The sequence below is a fragment of the Myxocyprinus asiaticus genome, chromosome 24 (assembly GCF_019703515.2).
Source record: "Myxocyprinus asiaticus isolate MX2 ecotype Aquarium Trade chromosome 24, UBuf_Myxa_2, whole genome shotgun sequence".
Lineage (NCBI taxonomy): Eukaryota > Metazoa > Chordata > Actinopteri > Cypriniformes > Catostomidae > Myxocyprinus > Myxocyprinus asiaticus.
The window spans coordinates 37069807-37095146 of NC_059367.1; the positions used below are offsets into that span (position 1 = coordinate 37069807).

Below are 25340 nucleotides of genomic sequence, written 5' to 3' on the forward strand. Positions count from 1 at the left end.
AAACTAGGAACCTCCTTCGTTCTTGTACCTGCTTTCCTTCTTTCTGCTGTTCTGCTCTTTGGCATGCCGTTCTGCTACGATGAGCAGTACAAATGCTGCCTTAGATGATTGTGTGGAGTTTTGAATTCTTGCTTGACACTTTTAGCAGTAGGTGAGGCTGGGGTTATGAGGGGGAATCCCTTGAAGTAGCAATTCACTCAATATTCAGTCTTGATGTGTAGTTCTACAATTACACAGAAATGTGATCTGTTCAAGAACGTTTTAACTGTGTGACACATCTGCTATCAGGAACAAGTCTTCTTGTGTTGCTGAATTCTTCCCACTTGAAATGCTCATTGTATTGAAGGCAACTGTGTATTTTGGTCTTCAGATTTTTTTGCCTGCCTAGTGTAAGAAATTTCCACCATCTTAATAAAAACAGACTTTCTTTGGCACACATGCTCAAAGGACTGGGCTCGCTTGGTGAGGGAAGTCCCATGTCTGCTGTGCTCGCTATAATTCAGTGATTTTGCCGTCAAATTGTATTGATCGCTTTAGGAGCAGATGTAGGCCAGGAGCTGACATGACAGTGTTTCTTTCTTGCACTGAACATTTGAGTTAAGTCTTTTGAAGGCTGATTGAATTGAGTTTCTATGGTTTTAAAGATTGTTTTTTTTTTTTTTCATGTTTTAATAATTTTTTGTGTTATCATGCCTGATGTTAAAGCTCCAATAAAAACAGCACTTGGGTCCTAACCCCTCGTAAATTGTGTAACACTTACAGTTATGAAAGCGAGTGAATTGTGTTATATCTCCTTTTTATGAATAACTGGTTTTCATTAACGCATGAAAGCCATTTTGACAGCAAACTCTTGTATAGCCACCATGTCAGCAAAGCCAAAGTACAAAAGATGTTTACACCAAAATAATTGCATGTTTTTTTGTTTTTGTACATTTTGAAAGCCCAACTCATAACGGCAACAGTGTTTTGTAGTCAAGCAAAAACCCAACCAAATTTCAAACTTCAGTATGTGTTATGATTAGAGCTGCCAAAGATAACATTTAAAGCAATAGTCAAGCCAAAAACACAACATTTTTGAAGAATGTTGATGCTTTCCATACAGCAAAAGAGTAGTGACCCGGGGCTGTCAAGCTTTTTCTTTTTCTGAGGAACAGACCTAAATTTAAGTTGTTGTTGTTGTTTTTTTCCATTGAAGCTCTCAAATCTTATACATGCTTGTGCACCTTCAAACATGCTCAACATCATTCAAGATCAAACATCATTGGTTTTTGTGTCTTGTCCAATCAAATATGTCATATTTAAATGTTTTGAACTGTTATATAATTTACATTATGTAAAACAAGCATTATTTATCAACAGTATTAAAATAAGCCTTATTTGTAATCTATATAATAGCATTCATAAAAATAATCTACATTAATACTAAAATGCAAACCCATTTTTCTCTTACCGAAACATACTGTTCACAGCAACAGTTGCTGCAGTGGTATTACAGTGAGCTGCACTGCAGTAATGACCAATTACTAAAGGCCTATTTGACACATTTGCAAGACGAAATGCTGACGAAAGGTCTATAAAATGAACTATTCCACCCCTGTGCAGTAGGTGGCACTGTTCTACAAACATTTATTCTGGTGCATGGATTCAGCTTCAGGTGTCAAGGCAGTTATTTACCTAATTTGGCATAAATGTTTCACTATGTTCTTTCCTTGTTTTTTTATGCATTTAAAGGAATATAGAATCTGTGTGTTGTGCGAGTGAGATGAGTAAAAAGCGCTGTTGCAGACGTCCCGTGTCTTTTGTATTTATGCATGTAATTTGCTACGAGTATATTCCAAACAACCTCTCGAGCCCAGCTTTTTTTTGTTTGTTTTTTGGCCTGGATAATAGAACACAAGGTTCATTGATGTGGAATAATGTACATTAAGTAAAACAGGTGTGATGCATATGAATAAAAATTCATATATTTTTCAGGGTTTGTTGTGCATGGAATACTTTTTTTTTTTTTTTTATCCTTGCAATTAAAATAGCTGTGAGGGTTCGGCAGATTGTTTGTCTACACTTGTAGATAAGTATTGCAAGTAAAGAGTCTTTTAAAGCGATACTTTACTACGAGCATAATCCAAATGAATTGCCAAACCTCGCTGCTATTTTTCATGACTGGATAATATAACAGGCACAGTAACATATATATTAAATAATGTACATTAAGACAAAACACCAGATATATGATATAATATGAGGTATCATTGCATTAAATAAATATTCTAAAAAATAAATGTGTTTACAGCTTATATAATTTATTTACTGCATATTTGGATTGAATTTAGTGTTTTTTTTGTGTGAGACCAGTAAAAGAGCACAGCACCTGTGTTTGTCAGTTGATTAGCACCACCAACGCGCTGGATTGTGCAGCAGCAGCGACTCTGGAGAAATGACAAAAAGCTCAGGTCTCATTAGTCAGTCAGTTTTCATTGCCTCTCTCCTGTAGCTGTCCATCAGGACATGCCCCCTCCTGCTTTACTCCCATATCGATCTGTCAGGACACGCCACCTCACGACTCTCTCCTGTATTTGTCCATCAGGACACACCGCCTCCTGCCATCCTCCCGAATCCATCCATCACGACACGCCTCCCTCCTGGCTTCCTCTCATATCCATTCATCAGCACACGCCGCCTCTTCATTCTCTCCCATATCTACCCATCTTCTGTGTCCTGCTGGAAGGGCTTTGGGTAATCCCTGCAGTAAAAGGGCAAAATCCTTTCAGACACACAAACACACACACATTCTTGGCAAGCTTGTCTCTCGGACTGCTTTTCACATCCAAAACTATGGATAGTATCTGGATATTCTTTAGCTGGATTGCAAATGCAACTCCACTTTGATCGGATAGAGATCCGATCATAGTTACCTGCGCAAAAGGGAAAGTATGGAAAATACTTGCATATTACTTCAGAGGCTGTGGTAAATGTGAGCAAGTGGGAATTTAAGGAGCGCGATTATATATTCCAAGTATATTCCAATGGAATAATTCATGGGATATTGTGCATTGTTTGGGTAAAAAGATTCCAAGACAGCAGTGTCTGTTGCGTTTTTCAAATTGTGAAAGCAGAATTTACAAAAAAAGGCAAGGACCAACAACACAGCACTTTAACAATGGATGACTGTAGCGTAACCTCACCACATAATTACTTATGTAGTAACCTGCTGGTCTCAAACCGGAAGCTGATAACATCATATGCCAGAGGGCAGGATAATACACTTACCATGTAAAAGAAAACAAAAAAAACAACAACTCAGTTTGGCAATACTGACTCAGAGCAGAACTAGATCATTCCCATTGTAGTCAACACTGGAAGCACCTGATGTGTCTATGTGATGTGCACTCAGATGATAGATATCCCGTTCCTATGCTGCATAAAATACATTTGCAATTTACAAATATTATATGTGTGAATTGATTACTGTGAATTTTATGCGCTGTTACTAATGGACGTTGCATCACAATCATCTTACGATTGTATGATGACATTGAATATCTTAGATTGTAAACAAAAACTGTTATGCATGTTTATTTGTGAACAGGTTGTGAACTATGCAACCCCTAGTAAGTGCGGGCAGCTTTTCACATCTGACTTCCAAACAAAGGTTCAGTCATTGTTTCCAATCAACCTACCAACGACATCCAGACTTCTTCCCCATTACCCTTCTCTTCTCATTTTCCTGACATGTGCTGAATTGATCATTCATTCTGCTGTGGTCTTAATATGATGACTAGCAGCTGCAGATCATGCTGCATGCAAGTAAACATCCAGATCTTTCTGTCTTCACATTCATTCTTTCGCTCTTCTTTTTTACTCTTGTATATTTTCTCCCCTGCACCCACTTCCTCTGTTTCCGCAGTGTCCTCTGTGCCATTACCTACATATTCTGGAATGTCCAAACATGGTTATCTACCAGCCCAAACCCAAGCAGTCTCCTTTTTCCTCATCACATTCCCGGTTTTTTTAGTGCAATCAGAAAAATTCAAGCACTATGGAAAACTGGGCTCCACTGTTTTGATCATTGAAATTGAGGACTGTAGAGTGGATGCTTGCTCCTGATTTAAAGTTCTGCATGATATAGCTTCCTATTTGAAAACAGACTATTTGCTATAATTGATGTTTACTCTGAGAAGTTCTCTGCTTGTTGGAGACACGCTCACACCACTGGCTCCTTTAAAGGATGCATTTAGACCAGAAACATACTCTAGGTAAGTATGCAAACACAGATGTGAATGCTTGGCCAACACATAGGAAGCACACAGTACTGTTGTAGCTGCTTAGTCAACATGAAATAATAATTGACCCTTTTACTTGCACTATAAATTCCTAGTCTTATTTTGCATGATTCATCAGAGCACATTATTCCAAAGAATAAAGGTGAAATTCACTTAGAATAAATTGCTGTAAAAGTGCACGCTCTAGCGCCCAGTTCACTAAAGATTCCCGATGGATTAATTCCAATCCTGTTTTACCCTTTTTTTTTTTTCTTCACTGAATATCCTGTTTCAATCAAGAATTCTTCAGATTCAGATGATGCGTTCTTGTGTTACTGTTGCTGTAACAAATTTCAGTACTCAAGAGGGCGATAGAGCTACCTTTAAAATCCATTAAACCGGAGGTGTTGTTTGGGTCGCTTTAACGAATCTCAGGAAGATTCTCTTCAAACTTTTGTTCTGTCATGGTGAAAGTAGTTTACCTGATAGTAAAAAAAAAGTTATGCTAATGCCTGCTATAGTGCCCCTTGTGGCAACGCTGACACTGTGTCCTAACCAGACACCAAATAAGATTCCTGCAGCACAATCACAGCCAGTTAGAACATATTTGATGTTTAATGTGCAGTTACAAGGAGTTGGTTTTTGACCAGTGGCGTGTACATTAAATAAGACTACCCAATGCAACACCATATAAAAGGAAATCAAGCGTTTGACAAAATGTCCTGTTGTTCATAGTTTGTTGTTTTCATGGTTGGTTAGGTCAAAAACTCGGAAGAGAGAACTTTTATTGCTTGACGCTTTATGTCGTGTCTGGTTAGGATACAGTGTGAGAATGTGTACTTGCATTGCATTATGATTTGCATTCAGACACTTTATGAAATGCAACAACCCATGAAACCATACCTGTGTAGATCGGTTCAGGAACTTTATTATTTGTATATCTTTATGTTGTATATTCACTCTTCACCATCAGTACCTCCATTTATTCTGCTGTTTTTCCCACCATATACACTTCACACATTGTATACACGTGATTAGAGGGAGATGTCAACAGATTGAGCTGAAGGAAAAAGGCTAGATATATGGATTAGAGAGAGAGAGAGAGAGAGAGAGGGGGAGGATGGATGGATGCAGATCTCTCATCAGTGGGCAGATTTTTGCCATGGTCAGAACCAAATACATGAATAGCCAGCAACAGATGGCCTTACAACAAAAATATTATGCCTACATATTTCTCCTCCTGTCCCTTCTTTTCTTTTAAGACAGGTTAACTCTGTGAAATTTTTTCCACGATTTTGCCAGGTTGAAACAAATTTCAGGGATCGTAAAAAAGTATTTTTTTGAATGGCCAAATCAGCAGTCTTGGAACGCTTAATGTGATATGCTCACTAAAGGTCGATTAATTGCTTTTATGATGTTTCTTAGCCTCAAATGAAATTCTGTCGGTGTCAGAAATTGAGTTTAAGTCCTGCAGTGTGACGGGTCTTATGATGGTCATCTAAAGAAGAACCAATAAGAGCACAGCAGTTGATGTAAATTGCTCAGCCACAACTCCAGACACATTTTGTTTTTATTTTTCCAGGCAAAACATTGCAAACATTAGCACAGAATTTTACCTTCAATTACAAGCACTTTTGCAAACATCCACTCATTATTCTTACACCAATTCACCTCTCATCATGCTTTTATGAAATGAATCTGCCTGAAGGTTTGTTTTGCCCAATGGGAGATTTCATGCTAATACTAAAGCAATATTTCAATACTAAATCATGCTTATCATAATAGGGCCTTGTTGGGGGTTTTTTGGACTGAAAAGAGAAGCTCATCAGTGGCCTTGGTAGAATCAGTTTCCTGTGGAGACGTTATTTGGGAAATGAGTCCAAAGCCAGACCTTACAGCCAAATCTGGGCTTAAGGCTGTCCTGATATATGCCAGCCAAACTCCACTTTTCTCTGCTAATGGATCTCTCCTTCTCTTCCTCAGGGCATCTGGCGTATTCCAGTAGATGACATCGATCGTCCTGGTAGTTTTGCATCTCATATGAACAGATCCATTGTGCTGTTGCTGGATGTGCTGTCTCAACTGAAAGATCACCACACCTTACTCAAAATCTCCCTCATGCTTCAGAGAACACCTGACCAGGGAAAGTAAGGCCACTGCATCTCTTTATTTTTAATTTTTTGGTTTGTTTGTTGTTGTTTTTTTCACTGAAGAGCCTGGGATTGAGAAGTGGGGTGGTGACTGAATTGCTGCTTCAGCATCACATAGTGATGATGATAAACAAAGTCATGTCATGACGTGGACCAAGCCGTAAGGATAAAGGCCGCAGCAGCTACATGCCATAGAACTCCAAATGACAAAGAACTCTGGCGGTCATCCGGAATTCACAGAACCACAGTTATGTACGTAACTTGTGTTCTGTTTCATTCTTCCTGACCACCAGAGGCGGTGCTAAGCACTAATTGGATGACACTTACCAACACTGTCATAAGGAATATCACCCACCTGAAATCATCAAAGGCACTCCAGAAGAACCGCAGAGCTCACAGCATGAGGAGCAGCCACATTAATGTTGTAGAACCGTAGGTAACACCTTCTGGTAAGGGTTATTGGGCCTTATCATATGCCAATTTAATCATCTCCACAATCCAACGTGACAGTCTCTGCTCGGACAAAGGCTCCCCCTTACCACCATGGCAGACAAATAATTGATCTGTCTGTCTGAATGTTGCAGGGATTCCACGCAAAACTTCAGACCACATACAGGACACAGGTATCAGCCTTAGATGGAAATTGATTGAAATTATGTTGCACAAAGTAATTCCAGCACAAGGGACAAGTCCCACATTGGAAACGGTATCACACAAACCGGTTTTAAACATCTTGCCCCCTTCAGGAAACTGCAAACCAAGCTATGAGACCCCAAACAGAAGCCACCCACTGGGGCATGATGTGCAGGTATGGCGGCAACATACACCTTTAAAGTGAAAGCTGCTTTGTTGCCATCTAATAGATATTGCAAGAAATTCAATACTTTTGGCACATCACAGTGCACAGGATCAATCCCTTGATCCTCACACCATGAAGAAAATATTCTCCAACAAGATGCATTAAGCTGCCACATTGAAGCAGCTCTGGCATTATTAATGGAATGGACTACTGCCGGCTCACAGTCCCCTAGCAGTAGGTTGGCCCCAGGGGCCAAATCCAAAGCTGAAGACGAACTGGATCTGGGTGCCAAACACGTCCGTCCATCTGAGAGAGGAGATCCCTCCTGGAGGGAAGCTGGCACAGTTCTCACTCAGTCAGAAAATGAGTAGAGGAAACCCTGGTCTGGCCGGCCATCGAGGTGCTACTAAAAGTATAGGGATATTCTGTGCAATGTATCCCACAGCAGGGGATAGGAGGAAAAGCATATAACAGGTAGTTCGGCCACTTGTGAGACAGCACATCCTGTCCCAGTGTACTGGACTGCTCGGTCCTAATGAACCACTGTTTCGTCACAGATCTGGACGTCCTTCATTGGAATGAGGAGGTACATGGAATAAAACCATCCCGCTGACTGAGGGGATGAAGTTTTTCTATAGCTCCCTTCTTCAACAGAGAACAGATTGTTAGAGAAAGAGCCACTGAATGAGTTATATCCTCAACAACCGTCAAGAGAATCCCTGAAAACTTGGGGGGGGGGATGGGGGGCTGGCGGCGTCAGAACTGTAGAGCATATCCCCTGTTCAAAGTTGCCAATACCCAGGGGTCTGACACTGTGGCGCTCCAATAACTTAGATGTTGGGAAGAGAATTGACCGACTGCCAGTCGAGATCTGATTGGGGGATTTCACCTATAGAAATCTGGCAACCTCACACGTCGAAATCTAATTCTGACCAGCAAATCGCCATTATTTAAAGCATGTTATTTATCAAACGTAGAAAATTTTATATTTTACATGCATGATTAGTTCTAAATAATACATGACACAATGCTTTTTGGTATTTCTTGCAACAAGGGGGATGCCATCCCCTCGCACAACCCTCCCCAACTCGAGCCCTGGCAGTGGGCCGAGGTTTCCTCAGCACCCCGAGGTCACTGTAGAGCCTGGGGTTGAGAAGTGGGATGCTGACGAAATCACTGCTCCGGCATTGTATAGCGATGATAAGCTGGAGTCTGTAGCATCCTGAAGGTAGGTGTATGTGGAACCTGAGTCAAATGTCGGGAGGCTTCAGACAAATTAATTGTCTTCTCCAATACCTCAGAGACATTGGGCCCAATGGAATCAACCTCAGCCATCAAAGATAAGGAATGGGCCGTCTTCGATCTCTTTCTAGAAACATTGGTACTCATAAGTGCATTCAAAAACTGTCACAAAGTCCTTACTAGGTGGCATAGTAAACACCATTTGTTTCTGAAGATTGTCTGAAACACACATTGGTCTGAGCAGGTTGAATGGTTGATTTGTCATGGCCCAAACAGGCCAGCACCATCTGAAGCTCAGCCAAAGTGTCATCCGGAGAAGATGGACCACCACTGACAAATGAACAGAACCCCCGTTAGAACCACCTGCAACGTAACGGTATCTGCTAATTCCCCATCAACAAATTGTGAATTGGAGGCATTCATAGAAAGAGCATCCAAATCAGTGTTATGCGGAGTTAGGGAAGCATTGTCCACTGGTGTGTTCCCAGATGTGGCTGATACTGGGGGCTGAAGAGCTTGAAGCAGATGCTTCATTTCGGCCATTTCCGAAGAAAGATTAGAAACTGTCTTCAAAAGTAAATGTTCAGTCGAGCTGTTAGGATGCGACACAACTTTCTTTTTTGTAGAAAGAGCACCAGGGAGTGAAATCTGGCCATCGGATAGTATTGTGTGGCGCTAAGTGTGTTGGAGATTACGTGCTAGTACTAATCATAAGTAGAACCATATTAATCAAAAGAGTATAGCAGGCTAGCGGGGAAACTGTAACCTTAGTGCACTCACACACTAGCCACCAGATAGTATCGTAAAGCATTGGGTGTCATCGAAACGAAAAAAGACAAACTCACGTAATGATGAAATACAGAGAGATCTGTCCTGATAAATGGTGTAGAGTGTGCTTTCACAGCTTGAGAGGGTGAATCCTTGCAACTCAGGTAAGCTGCACTAAACTGCGTGGGTGGAAGATAACGATCTATCACTTACCGAGAAAGCGAAAAGAAGCTGGGTGCTGTTCTGCTGTGGCTTATATCCTTGCGGTCCACGTTACGATGTGACTGTTTCAAAAAACAATTTCAACCTATCTGGCAGTTGCTGTTATAATCCATTAGTGCTTCGCACCGCCTCTGGCGGGCAGGAGGAATCCAACAGAACAGCGTAATGCTACCCAACAACCAGCTTAAACATTTTTTAAATAAAAAGGCTGTTTCTAAACCTAACTAGACTGCATTTTTGGGAATCATTCAAACATTTGGGAACTTTTAAAACAGTCTTTGGTGACTCTTGGTTTAAGATGATTGAAGTCACAAAATTGTAGAAGCAACACAGAGAGATGGGGATAAAAAAGCCACAAAAAGTAGTAGATGCAAAAATGTGGACTTAATTAGCCTTGTCTTCAATTATTTTATGGTTGTTGTTTGACATCTTAAAAAGCAGAATGGAAAATGCTTTAAGAAGCTGTTTTTTTTTTTTTTTTTTTTCAGGTAATAAGGTTCATAAGAGCTGTGTTTCAAAATGGACATGTCTCATAGTGCATGAGCCAATAAGATTTAACCTCTTGAGTTGATGTAAAACAATTGTATATGTTTGTTTCTGTCTCCAGGATTTCTCCAAGATCTGTTTCCCCTCTGTTTCTTGCATCATGTTTTTCCTCTTTTTTTTTTCCTTTCCGTCTTTTCTTTAAAATATTTTTGTGTGAAGAAATGTCACATCTGTTTATATATTGTGCATTATAGGAAGTACTTGCGAGATGTGGACCGACAAGTTTTGGCCAAGCGAGCGTTTTTCTTCACTGTAAAAGTGCTGGAGGACAATCTGGATAAACTCACAGGGGTATGACAACCACAAAGAAAAGCACTTTTTTTTTTTTTTTTTTTGCTTGGTTTTGTTTCACTTTTTGTTTGCTTATTGTTTTTATACTGCCTTAGAAATAGAAGCTGAACAGTGGCCTTGGTAGCATGTGTTTCCTGTGGAGACACTAGCGTGTTTTTTAGCGTGACTTAAATACTGCATCAGAGCTGACTTTGCCATTGTCATGACAATCTGTGTGTTTTCATCTTGTCTCTCTTTTTTACATCTGTATCATTCTTTATCTCAGGTAAGTGATCCCCTTAAACCATCCACCACCTCTATGGGTGAAATGACCACAGCTGATGTGTCCAGCCAACCCCCTGCTGCGGAGGACCTCAAATGCTCTCACACCAGCCAGCCTAAAGCAGCTCTCCCTGATCCCCTTACCATCACTGGAAGTGAGACTGGACACCCTAGCATGCCACAGGCTCACCTAGCCACACTCCAGCTCTCACTGGAACCCTTGCCCCAAATACCGGTGACAGGGGTCCCCACTCACCCCAGCGTAGGTACTTCTGGGCTCGGAGAGCCTATGGAACTTGGTCAGGGACCATTGCCTGGTGCCTCAAAATACAGAGAGCCTCAAACACACACTGATATTGCCCCGCAAGAGCAGGGGGGCATTAAATCAGCAAATGAGGAGGCTGAGAGGATTCCAGAGAGTAATCGGGCATCTGAATTGTCCCTGGAGGAGTTAAGCATTAGTTCAAAACAGCAACTCCTACAGAATCAAGCAAATCCAGTAAAGGGAGCACTTGCAATGGCCACAGTACCAACGACAAGCAACCTCACACATTTGTCTAGCACCCCTGAGCTGGGCTTACCACATCGACCCAACCGGAAGAGGAAATTGCTGGACGACGTTGAATCGGGCAAGACACTTCTATTGGATGCATACAAGGTCTGGCAGCAAGGTCAGAAGGGCATGACCTACGACCTGCAGCGCATCGAGAAGATTATGTCGGAGTCATACATGCTGATTAAACAGGTGAGAAATTATGTGAGAAGGATTGAAAAACCAGCTGTTGTTGCATTAACAATTATACAACAGTTAGTTCTGGTCCTCTGATTGGACAAGTGCCATTTCAAGAATGCTGAAATTTAATATAACAGCACTGTTCGCTCTTCACTGTATCTCTCCACTTATCTGTGTTTGCGAGGTTCCAGATAGGCTGTTGGTCTCTGCGTTGCTTGGTGCTTTGCTTTGGCTTCATTTTGAACTATTTTTGTTAGTAGAGCAAAGATAGACAAAACATCTGCCTACATTGTCTCTAAAATTGAATTTGTGCACTATATTTCACAAAGTAATCGTATGGCTTCAGAAGGCTAGGAATTAGGGCTGTAATGGTTCTCACGGTTTGGTTTATATCACGGTTTTAGGGTCACGGTTTTGGTATGGTAAAAAAAAATACTGCTATCATGGAAATTCTAAATACTGACCCAATTCTAAATACTAACCTGCTGGTCTCGTAGTTTCCCAGCCCGCTGGTACCTTTTTCCTTCAGCGCATTACAACTCAGAGTCCACTGACAGGTTGGCAGTGTCCTGCCCATAGACAATACTCACTCAATCCGAGAATCTTGTATTCTGTCACTACACTCTAGCGATTTCACCATAATACCAATCTCATATCTAGACTTGTGCTGCAGCATAATAACTCTACCCAGACTCCAGTTTCTGCTTTGCTCATTTATTAATACACGACCGGGGGTTCCGTCAGATGTAGCTGTGGAATTCACCCAAGAAAAGTTAAACACAAGCTATTATAGATATTACGTGATCTCTCCTGATACTCGTTTACTTTATTCTTATTGAATATAGGTTAGTTAGAATTAGCTAATCATCTTGGCAAGGAATCAACATTATGAAGTATAGTTGTTATAAGAGAGTATGATGAAAATTCCAGTCATCGTTAGATGCATATACCAGTACATAGAGTTAATCAATGTCAGGTTCGCATTTTCAGTTCCCCTTAAAATATTCCACTTGCACTGACCGTTCTTTTGCTCCGCTACCTTTCATATTTAGCCCAAAATTTGCTATCACACTGCCAAATAAGAATACTCTATTTGGTAACAAATACTTCAACAGGTTTTACTACATGGTTACTACATGAAAAACCATAACCGCAAACTTAACCATGGCTACCACAGTCATGGTTACTATAATATTATAGAAATTTGTTATTTTAAATAAACGTCATCGGCCGATACATTTTCCCGCTTGGCCGATTTTTTATTTTATTTTTTTATTTTTTCTTAAGCTGTCACGGCACCAAGAATCGGCTGCTTGCTCGTTTTCTTGTTATGTGCCATCGTATTACCACAATTATTGCCCGTTGTGCAACGCAGTCTCATTTAAACAGTCCGGCAGAGCCACGAGAGATGCTGGTTGTTTAATTCTCTCTCTTCTCAACAGTTCCCTATAACTGTCATTTCTAATGATAAAAAGGCAAGTATCAATAAAACATCCATCATATATTGTCTGTAAATATGCAGATATCTTGTTTAAACAGATTTAATTCACAAACCCGTTTCCTTTCTGTGGAGCACTTGTATACATTCCTCTTAAGCATGTTTTATAATAGCCTGGATCAAAACTGTGTCCCTCTGACTGACGAATGTTGCGTGACAGTCAGTCCGTGACACTCCAAGCAGGCGATCCAGGCCATGAAAGCTGGAAGCGGTCAGTAGATTGCTGCGCTTGCTGAATCTGTACGAGAGTGATAGAGCAACTTCAGAGTAAAAGCGCTTTGTGTGTGCTGTAAGTTAATGTCATATTCACTGAGCACTGTATATACTGTATGTGAATTCATATGATTCTGTAATGTTTTTGCCATTTACTATTATATAAAATTGTGTGATATATTGGCATTGTATCAGCCTATTGGCCACCATGCTCTCTGGATATCGGCATCGGCCATTAAAAAAAAACATATCGGTTGACCTCTAGTCAAAACCATAGTTGATGCCAAGAAAACCATGGTTACAGCAGTCATGGTTACTACAGTATTACTTCAGTAAAACCATGTTTCATTTTTGTCAGGGTCTTTAACATAGAAAAAACTTTTTTTATAGTTACTAAATAAACATTTTAGCTTAATACCTGCATTATTATGCTTCTTGCATCAACATAATACGACGGATGTTCAACATTCAAGGCTGTACATCATTACTATAGAAGAAATAACCTTGCTGTTAAAATGGATAAGAGAAGGGATACCGTAAAGCGCTAGAGGTGTTTTAATCATACACTAAAATCCCAAATCTTCATCAACAGAGTAGGGTAACATATCTTTAGCAATGAACATCCCAAGCATTTTAGTTACTTTTTTTTTTTTTTTTTTCTTTTTTCTTTTTTCTTTTTTTTCCGAATTAGCACTGAGTGGCTGCTTAAAAACAGAAGGGAGTGATCAGGGTGATCTTGGCATAAATGGTTAATCATAAATCGATGAATTACCAATATATGGAACTCATGTTGAGCAGTGTCTGCGAACAGATTCTGTTTTGTCAACATTTTTTAACCATCGCTGTTGTTGTAATTGCCTGCAAATCAAAAGTGTTCCCAGGCAGGGGTGTTCTCTCTCAGCAGCTTATCTTCTGCCATTTTCATCTATACACCAACGCATGCAAAACTGTGATGTCATTAACTGATTTAACATATTAACAGAGCTACTTTCTGTAGAAAGTTGACCCACATGAGACACTGGATTGTATCCATCTACAGAGCCATACAGGTGCATTAGCGGAGGTTGTAACCTGTCTATTTGATGCTTTGTTTTCTTCGCCAAATCTCATTCTCCAGATGGATCTTTAGACTTAAGATAAACCACGGTGCAAATGCTTGCCGAACCGTGGGTGGTGAACTGTACTGTTTTTTTTTTTTGTTTTTGTTTTTTTACCGAGAACCATTACCCCTACTAGAAATATAGTGCATGAGTCGTATGGGTTACTTTACTGTGGTTTTGTAGGGGTTTTTGTGTCCTGTGTGGTGCTTGACAGCCCGAAGTCACAATTAACTTTCATTATATGGTAAAAAAGACTTGTGAAGAAATGTTTCCTTTTTGTATTTCATGGAAGAAATTCACATGGTTTTGGAGCCACATTTGGTAATAGTGACACAATTTTCATTTCTGGGTAAACTATTCCATAACTTTTTGTTTACAGAACTGTCTTAAACAAAAACAATATCACACACATGCACACTTGATTATAGTTTAAAGATGACATGGCATGACAGTGTTTCTGCCATCAAGCATTCTCAGACTGGTGACACAATGTAACGTACAACCACTCTATTGGGGAAGTCCTGCATCTTTGGTGAGCAAAATTGAGATAAAAGCATAAATAAAATGTATGAGGGAAAGTCCGAAAAGTCTGTCATTTTATAGGACAAAAAAAAAGAAAAATCAGATATCTGTCTTATCAGTGAAACAAGTTTTAAAATATAAGAGCAAACTGATTCAAATTGGCAGGTGGCGGGGGAATGCCATGGTCATAATGATCTCAGTTATTATGTAGATTTGCGTGGTCTTAGCAGGACTATGAATATCATTGTGTGGAGTTTAAGCTAGATTTTTAGATTTTCTCAAGAACATGTCAGTGGTGCTTGCCCATGCCAAAATCGCTGCCACAATGGTAGAGTTTTGAGGACTTATTTGCCCATGTCAACAAAGCCCACCCCCATGTCTCTGATTCTCATTTCTAGATAATGTCTTGGGTCCCTCCTTCAATGTAAGTCTATGGAATTTATTCGCCCATTTTATCGTCTGCCAAGTAAAAATCCTAACTCTGGGCCCATATTCACAAAACATCTTAAAGCTAAAAGTAGCTCCTAACTCGGAAATTTAGGAACAACTCTTAAAAATTAGGGGAGAGTCACTCCTAATTTTAAGACTCATCTAAATGTTTCATCTTAGAGTAATTCACTGTGTTTTTTGACACTAAAAGAAGCTTCTAAACTCACAACAACTTAGAAGTCATCCTGAGGACTCCTAAATCCCTACAAGTGAATTGTAGACAATCCACTTTGCAGTCATGTCAGTGCATTAGAATATTATTGTGACTATGACCTTTTAAAAAGGTATCACCTGAATCGCGATTTTTAACTAATGTGTAGTTATTGTAAACTTAGTCTGTCCGTCTGTCCATCCATCCATCGATCCCCAATCCCAATCCTTTTTTCACTTCCTGAAACTTCACTAATGTTTTTCCTCACTTCCTGTGATTAAAATTGGCATATATAAATTTCCAGGAGGTACACGCTCAACTTGACTGCCCATCCTACCATAGAAACTGATGGTGTGGAGCAGTGCACGTTCATTACGTGCAACGCATGTCCCGGGAATAATAAATACAAGAGCGGATTTACTGTATGGAGAATGGAGACTTCACCCGCAAGTGGTGAGACAGTTGTGGGAGAGTTAAGTGAAAGCTGCAGTATCTCTTTGCATCACCCTAAAATTCTCTCTCACTGTCATCTTAAACCGTATCAAAAGCGAAACTGCACAAGAGAGACCCAGTGTATGCTTGATAGAGATTGAACGGCAGCCAGAGAAAATAATAGTTTTGAGATTTTAAACTTCAGCATTTAACATAATGTGTGTAATAGTGCATTGGCAATTTACACATAAGATATCTTGCCAATAAAGCTTAATGTGAATTGAATCTGCTAATTTGATCCTGTTATTAAAAAAGTCCAATGAAAAATGTTTTATTACAGCATGACCACTGATTTTATGGCATGTAAACTTATACTTGTATCAAAGATTTATACCTGTAAAAATGTGTCATATTCATGTGTCACATTTACATATTCAAATAATTACAATTTAATGATGACTATGATGACTAAAGAACTTTCTTGCAAGTTCTTTGAGGAAAAAGTATAAAGTAAATATATTTATGATTATATTGTAATGTTTGTTTTAATGTACAATGTACCATGATACAATGTAGGCTATGCATGTCCTGCTGTCTGTTTATTATGAATTTATAGACAAATAGGGGTTCCCTGTCCACCAATCACTTTGGCCGATTTAAGGAAGGCCATTCTTAAAACGTGACGTCATCTCTGCAGATTCAACTCTGCCTTTACTCTTACCTTTAGATTTCCTCATATTTCTTAGTAAAACTTGCTATTAGCAGTTTTGTGAAATAGGGCTTAAGCAAAGCCTCCTAGCAAGCAACTCTTTGGAGAACTCCGAGTGGTAAGATAAATATCTTTGTGAATACGGGCCCTGATTGCTTAGAAAAGTCATAGCACACCTCTCCTCAACATTCTGTGCTTAACAGAATGAGTAATGCATTGAAGTTTAATAATTATGGTGAAGGGTTTCGAAAAATCCCTAACTAGTATGAGCAACTGGTTCAAGCAAGCACCACTAATTAAAGTATTATTTAATCACCAAGCAGGCTGTAAAATCAGATGTTTATTCATGCATGCTAAAACTATACAATATTATATTGTATTGACTTAAACATCCCTGGGGGGAAAGATGGAGCCAGTTGAATAAAAATGGAACTGTAGAAAATTACTAGTGTAGTTAATGATAGGTTAGCATACAAGCTCCATTACATTTGTCATCATAGTGCTGAGTCGAGTATGCTATTGTATAAAAATTCACAAAGTGTCCGTGATTAACAGTTTCTGGCTTTATGTTGCTCACAGTCCCTCAAATACACAGTGACTATGTGAATCGGTTTATGTATTACATGTTTGTGTTATGAAAGTGCATTGCTGTTGTTCAAACTATGAGTTAGGGATTTGAACAAACCCAGAACCCTAAGCATTAAACTTCAAAGCGTAACTCAATCCGCACCGTTTGTTCTATGAATATCAATGATTAATTGCTTTACTTGTTGAGGAGAGTTGTGTTAATACTTTTCTAAGCAAACAGACTTGAAACAGACATTGAAAGAGGTACCCTGACAACTCACAACCCGTCTTTGTCTATGGAAAACAAAAAACAACTTATCATGCCACATTATGCCTTTTTCTCAATGCTTACATCTAGTGTTGAACTCTGTGTTTAATTATGTCAAGGTAAAAAACAAAGGAACAAAGGTGCCATTAATGTTTGCTATTAGTTTGAGAGGTTAATGGCTCTAGCTGGCAGTGTCACACACACACACACACACACACAAACTTGTTTTTATATCATTGTGGGGACTCTCCATAGACCTCCATGCATTTTATGGATTTTATACAGATCTAATGATAATTTCTATCCCCTATCCCCTAAAAAAACATAGTTTAGTATGTTTAATAGAGCATTTCCCTCGTGGGGACCGTTGGCTGAACCCCACAGGGTAGGTGATCTCAGGTTTTACTATCCTTGTGGGGACATTTGGTTACACACACACACACACACACACACACACACACACACACACAGCAGCAGCAGCAGCAGCACTCATCTAGTCCATTATCAGCCTCTAGCTCACTAACAGTGTATCAACTCTCATTTCTCTCTTTCTCTGTGTATGTTTGCCTCACGCTACCCGAGTCTAAATGTAGTGTGCGGGCTGGTCTGTGCATGTGTTTGCATTTGAGAGTGTTTGTGTGTAAGTATCCTGTGTTTATTTGCAATGAAGCACTGTTTTATATTCCCAGTGAAGAGCAGTTCTCACTGACTCACTGATTGAGATGACAGTAGAAAGGAGAGAGATTTTAATGCAGCCCCTGGACACTGACTGATGAAATTGGCCTATTGTTACCTTATTTCCTGCTCATTGAATCTTACTTACTGAGAAAAGGTTGTACTTGAAGAATTTAACAATTTGGCAGCACTTGAGGCCTGCATATATAAAGCATTATAAAGGTATTCCAAGTGCAGTATAATGCATTCATAATGCCTTTTAACCCTTGTGCTGTGTTTGTTTTGTGCTAACACATTTTGTGTTCCCGGTCAAAAATGACCGGCACACTAAGATTGTTTTTAAATCTCCCATATTGCATATATTATCCCAAGACCCAAGATATTTCATTTGATCTTTTTATCAACATATTTTTTAGTAATTACGACAGGTTTTTTAGTCCTTTTTTGAACACATTTAAAAATATAGATATTTTTATCGATAGAATGATTCATTGAACTGAGCTTATACCGGGCTAGTGGGGGGCACTCCCTGAAGAAAAAAATAAATGCTTTTTAATTTGCTAACAAATAAGAACTGTTTCATTCTTATCATTTGCAAATTTGTTATCACAACAATTATATTCATAGTTGGTAAAACCATAAAAAAGATGAGATAGCCATGTGTTATATATCATTGGAAAGGTCTCAGTTTGTAGAATGCAATGAGCAAATTTGTTTCACTCAGAGGCCAAATTGCAGTGAGTTTTAGTGTATGAAATTCCCACAGACACACATAAATATAATGAACAGGAATGTATTTTTGTCAGGTTTTTCCTTATTACTTCCTGAAACATACATATAACATAGACAATTACATATTGTAACTTACAGCAGACTATCCCATTTCAAACGCGCCCAAACACAACATAATATGATAAGTAGATCTTGAAATATTCCTCAAAGAGTGTACATGGAAAGACGATGCACAAAAGGGCCCTCAACAAACATTGTGTGTGTGTGTGTGTGTGTGTGTGTGTGTGTGTGTGTGTGTGTGTGCGCGCACGCACGTCTGAGGACTTTGTGTGTGCAAACATCCACATATGTGCTCATCTAAAGGATTGGGATTCTTCTGAACACTTAATATTTCGTTATTTTGTAGTCTAACCATTCATTTCCAGTGGCCGGTCATTTTTGACCAGGAGCACAACAGGAGTAACAAAGTGAAATAAAACCAATAAATGTAAAGAAAATGGTCCAAATTTTGTTTGTTTTCAGATACCATATGTGAACAAAGTCAAGGAATTTAATTGGATTAAGTAAAAAAAAATAAAAAATCATTTGGGTCAAAATGACCAGAACACAACATAGGGGTTAAAAAAGTTGCTATGAAAACATTGCTCTGTTTGAGCATCCCGACAAACCCGACACACAAACATTGATTTCATCAATAGACATTGAGCAATTAAATTGCTATCGGTGTGAATGGCCCTTTACATTGTTACAATGTATTGTAATGCATTATACTCTTTAAAGTATTACCAAAAATTCTTAAATTAAATCTTAAAATGTGGCATTAAATTGTAAACCTGCAGATGTGATTTGTGCACACGTGGCTACCATAAGCTAAACCTTTAGAAATCGTTTCCTGACTGCCGGATCAGTTGTCCTATTTTAAAGCAGGTCTAGAGGTCAATTGAGCAGCATGTGAATTTTTGCATTGAAGGTTTTCCCATGTTAAATCCACATCACAAACATCGATTTACTGTAAGCTCCAGGAAGTCCTGGATTAAAGCTTTTGCAGCAGCTACATAACCCTGAGATTAACCACCATGAAACATCACTTCAGCTCCACCACTGCTTTCTTTAGTGATGTTGACCAATGTTCACTGCAGAGACATAATCACCGTAAAGCTCATGTATGACCGTGTAATTCTATGATGTTGGCGAGGCATCCCAACTACTAGGCTATGTAGTATGCAAGACTCAGATTAGTGCACCCCTAATAATAGTGCAGACCTCTTGATGTGCCAAATACTAAAGATGTCTGCAGTATTCGATTATAATACTCTCCCAATACTAGTGTACTGTTTTACTACATACTCAAAGGCATGTAGTTTCCCAATACCTGCAAAGTACATTCTTTTAGTGTTTAGTAGAAGTGTGGAAGTTAGAATGCAGCCCATGTTTAGTATGCTTCCATCTGATACAATGCACATACAGAGTTTTCAAACAAAACATTTAACAAAAAAAGGTTAGCTTCTTTTTAGGTTACCTGTTAGGTTATAATGTATATAGCAACAGATACATTGTTTAAAATGACAAAAACTCTTGTTACATTTTCTGGTTGTCACCTGTGTAAACTTAAGGGGAACTGACTGCATACATCCACAAAAAATCACAGTGGCACCAGCTGGTAAAAAGTAATTTCAAAAATGTATCAGAAAAAATAAAGTTCTTGCAGCATTTGTTTGCAGACTTAGACTTGATTTTGATATTTTGTATCCAATGCAATGAAATTCATACATTTTTTAAGTGTGACTTAAGTGTCCCAAATACTTTTTGGGGCCACTGTAGTTCATACTACGCTTAACATGTCAACGCTGATCTGAGACATCAGTTGTTTTTAAACTACTCAAATGCGAGTTGTGCGTACAGTATGTGTTTGTGTGAGAGTGTTGCTGTCTTGTGCATTCGTGAGCGGTGTGCTGTGTCGAGGTTGTTGCGTAGTATTTTGAGTCATAGACCTGAAATCTTACACCACACCGACCAGAGGAACAAGTCTTGACAGTGTATTCTCACACACACACCAGATCTCAAATCTGCAAGAAAACACCGCCTATGAACTCTGCTAGATTGTTTAGGACAACTTGTACTGGGTTTTTGAACATAGCAATTGGAACAGATTAATTTCAGCATTATCAATCATATATTTAATGTAGTGTTGTTTATCAATTACTGGAGTAATTACTATTAATTAAGTTAATATATCATATAGATTAGTATTTGTTGAGAAAAGCCCCCAAATGAAGATTATTTTAAGACAATATTGTGGCAGACGAATAAAGCATTGAACAGATTTCACAATAATTGGCTTTAGAAGTCAATATAGTATGGTTTTATTTCTATATTATTGAACATAAACCTATCACTGGCCTACAGTCCACAGTAATCCATTTTGCTGATCAAGATTTCAATCTGTCCAAGGTAGACTTGAGGTCCATTCACATAGAGTACGTAATTGTATTCCGCCTGCTATATTTTTTATTGTTGGTCTATGTACGCAGTCAGTTTGACATCTTTGGTCATTGTGTTGCATCTCACGGCATTAATCACAAAAACTTTTTTTTTTAAATTAATAGCACTAAATTGTTAAAATAAATGAACTGCCCCAATTTAAAGGTGGAGTGTGTAATTTATGCTCCACTAACATTACCAAAAAGAATTGGTAAATGACTAGGGCTTTCGATTTAACGCGTTAATTCAGTGCAATTAATTTAATAAAAAATAAAATTAATCGTGTCCCTGGACCGTAATAAGGAATATTCCTGCCATAGAAGCAATTCAAGCATGGAGTACCACCTGTTTTCTCCAGGGGGCAGTAAGTGAAACTCGCAGTATAGGCAATGCGCAGCTTATACAGAAAACAAACCACACTTACCGAGAGCAGACAACTAAAGATGGCTGTGGCTGTCTCTCGTTTAGAAGGATGCGTCCTCCGGAAGTCGCATTTGTCGGCCGCATACGTCATCGAGGCTGTCTCATTTCAGAAAAGTGAGTAGGACACTTCAAATGCAGCCTTCGAATGCGACCTTTTTGCACGGGAATTCGGAGGATGCATGAGGTGTATCCTTTGTGGGCACTCACAACCCACAATTCTTTGTTTCAATGGAAATGTCTAAAAATAAATGACACCAATTTGCTCTTAAATATGATGTTCAAACACAAGGAATGTTAATTCCCAAGTTGAAGTACCTCTGTAGAATATAAAGTATTAGACTAAAAGTACACCTGTAAAATCTATTTATTTTTCTCTCTACATCTTTATAACTCTCCTAAAATGTACCTCATACATTCCCTTCCAGAGGGACTTTGTTCCCTTCTCACTCAAAGCGCTCGCGCTTGTTAAAGAGTGGTGTGCTGTCATAGCAACCATGTTACGTTCTGTTTCCGTTTGTCCTACGAAGTCTGTCTTGTTTAAACGAGGCTTGTTTAAAGGAGGACACTCTGTATACTGCAGCCTTCAAAGGATGCGTCCCACCTAGCATGCAGCCTTCCAAACGAGACACAGCCGATGAGAACACGTTCTTGCGTACAAACACAGCTTTGATGGAGTGCAAATCGAACTTGAGGATCTCAAGACGTGTTTTTCTATGTTTCAAACTTTGTTTAACTTGACACAGCACTAAAAACTGTATGTTTATGATGCAACGCAACCGAGACGCTCAAAGCGTCCATCTGACGCAGGTGTACATTGACGCATCCTTAGACAAGCTGTTATAGTTCATCTCGGACTGATTGCCAAATTCAGTTGCAAAATTGATTGCTGTGAACTGTAGGCAAATGACTGTTCAATAATATGGAAATAAACTATATATTGCATTCTAAAGCCACTTTTTGTATTGCCTTTTTAATGCTTTACTTGTGTGCTTAAATGTAATGCATTTTAATTTTCTGTATTATTTTGGTTGCACTTTATTTTACTTACAGTGTACTTACCCAAGAAAGTACTGACTGATATTAGGTAACTACATGTACTTAATATGGGTTAGGTTTAGGGTTAGTACCTAGTAATTACTATAGTTGTAATTATATAGTACGCAAATGTGAAACAGTACTGTAAAATAAAGGTCTACCATTATTTTCATACTTACATTTTTATATATATTTTATTTATAATTATTTAATCATTATTTATTGATTTATTGTTATTTAAGGGTCTTTCTCCACAAGTGTTTATGTAATATAATATTTGATTAATTAATTGGCATACTATGTAATTCGATTAAAAAATGTTAATCTATTGACAGCCCTAAAAATTACAAATACGGTACTTGGGTTGTGAAGTAGGGTAACAGATAGTCCCGCCCAAAACTCACGCCATTGGTTGAGCCAATGTTGCTGTGTCTGGCTGGTTGGGATGCTCAAACAAACAGAGGGATGTTTAAATAGCATCACAGAGACAATTATTATATATTTTTTATTTTTTTATTATTTTTTTTTTTAATTAACCTAAAAAAAAGATTGCTTATAGTTTTATTTACATATTAAACTTGGATATGAGTAAGTGTTTGAACATAAAAAAAGACCTTTAAATACCTCTATGTTGCATGGAATCACTAAAAGCCATTTGATGAGAAAATGTTTTGGCTTTCAATGCAGTCTCGTGGATTAGAACCACCACCCCAATTAGCTTCTTAATAGTTTAGCCACAGATATAAGATATTAATTTTTAGACATATAAAGGGTATATGTATTAATTATTTGGATTAGCGAAGGCCTTTTCCTCTCTCTCCCTATCTCTCGTTATCTTTCTGTATCTCCCACGCACTATTAAAAAAAGCACCATGCTCCAACTATCTGACATAAAACAGACACCAGGGATGCCCAATCTCCGCTTGCTCTTCTGGTTGCCATGACCACAAGCACTCCAGTGAGAGACCTTTTTAGGTCATTTTGCTCTCTAACCCATCAGCCTCCATGTGTCAAAAATTTGAGAAGATCAAAAAAATTAATAAAGGATCAGAACTTGTGTAAGCTTCCTGTTTTCAATAACCTTAAAATGTTTGTGTGGCTTCAACAGTGTCTGTCTCTACAGCTCGATTTTAAAGCGATAGTCTTCCGTAAAATGAAATCTCTGTCAGTTTTCTTCTGTGAAATACAAATTGAGAAGTTTTGAATAATGTTTACGCTGCCCTTTTCCATACAGTTTAAGCATACAGTGACCAGTGACTGTCAAGCTCCAAAAAGGAAAAAAACCAAAACACCATTAAAGTAGCCCATATTTGACTTGTACGCTATAGTCCAAGTCTTCTGAAGCCTTAAAATATCTTTGTTTGAGGAACAGCCCAAAATTAAATTATTAACGGCAAAAGATCTTCCCCTCCACCATAGGTCGAAATTCTCATTAGTGTATATTCAGATGGTGCATGAGGAAGCATCGCACCAGGTTTCATTTAAATGATGACAACAGCAATTGGTTCTCACGTGTGTTGAAACCGATCACGACACCCCAAATTTTAATATGCAAGAATGCAAGTGAGCTTTACAAGCGGTAACATTTTCAGTGAATGATGACTTTTTTTGTTTTGGCCAAAGAAGACTTGAATATAGTGCATAAGACATACTTTTATGGGACTGTTTTGTGCATTTATGGATCTTGACAGCTGATGGTCACACTTCAATTGTTTAAAAAAGAAGAGCAGCAGGAACATTCTGCTAAATGTTTCCAATTGTGTTCCATCTAAAGAATGTCATACAGGTCTTGAATGACGTTTGAGTGAGAGAATGATGACAGAATTTTTCTGTGAACTATTCCTTAATTTGTTTGTGTAAGTTCTTGGCGTTTTGTCCAGACAGAACTTTGTTTTGGCTTGTTCATTTTCAGGGCACCATCATACCATCTGCTCATTTTGGCACATCATAGTGCTGGTACAGATTCTCTGGACCCAAGCAAACATTCATACTGCTTCATCTTGGGACTTGTGCCTGTGTTTGTGTACACTGCTTTTTTTTTTTTATCCCTTATTTATAGATGATCTGATTGTTACTTCATTTGTGTGGGTCTCTTTTCCTAGAATCAACTGATCATCATCAGTTGATTTCTGAGAGCTTTTCTGGCAGGTTCAAACTCAGTGTCTAATAAGAGACAGGACTGTGTTGTTGTTTTCTAGATTATCCTCTGGGCTGGTGCATGTTCACTTTCAAAATTCGTTGAGCCGCTAATTTTCATTCTTTGTTTAGTCAAGCTCTTTGTTAGGGCTTTTAACAGAATAAAAATGGCCACACATTATCTACTGCATACTTTAAACGGCAATATTGTACACTTTTGTAACATTTAATTCTTTTTTCCCCCTGATGTCAAATAAAGGTTTCTTGCATCAAATGCACTCATGATTTAATTTCACATGACCATTTCCCACCCCCTCTCTGACCCATATAATTTAACAACCTGTTTTGTTATTGTAACCTTTAGACATCTAAATGTAAATAACCTCTGTTAAGATTGGCTAACCTCTTCGCGTGTGAAAGTAGTCACAACACCCCCGCCAAGTAGCTTAATACCGAAAAGGCAATCAAGATATCAAATGTTTAAAAACTGTTTATTGTTGGGTGTCTGGTTTGATATACATGTTAAAGCTATATTCATGTAATTTCTCTGTCTTTCTGTAGGTGGATGAGGATGTAGCTTTGGATCAAGCTGTTAAGTTCTGCCAGATTCAAATGGCAACATCTGCACAAAGACAGGT

The 25340-nt window shown here is 38.6% G+C and overlaps 1 protein-coding gene across 3 annotated transcripts in view; it reads left to right on the forward strand.

Annotated features, from left to right (window-relative positions):
- cabin1 (calcineurin binding protein 1) overlaps positions 1-25340 on the forward strand; it is a 134826-nt gene that overhangs the window by 87084 nt on the left and 22402 nt on the right. For all 3 annotated transcript variants that reach the window (XM_051654169.1, XM_051654171.1, XM_051654170.1), the window contains 4 exons: positions 6243-6406; positions 10181-10277; positions 10543-11283; positions 25264-25338. In XM_051654169.1, coding sequence (XP_051510129.1) covers positions 6243-6406; positions 10181-10277; positions 10543-11283; positions 25264-25338 — 1077 coding nt within the window. The remainder of the gene's footprint in view (positions 1-6242; positions 6407-10180; positions 10278-10542; positions 11284-25263; positions 25339-25340) is intronic.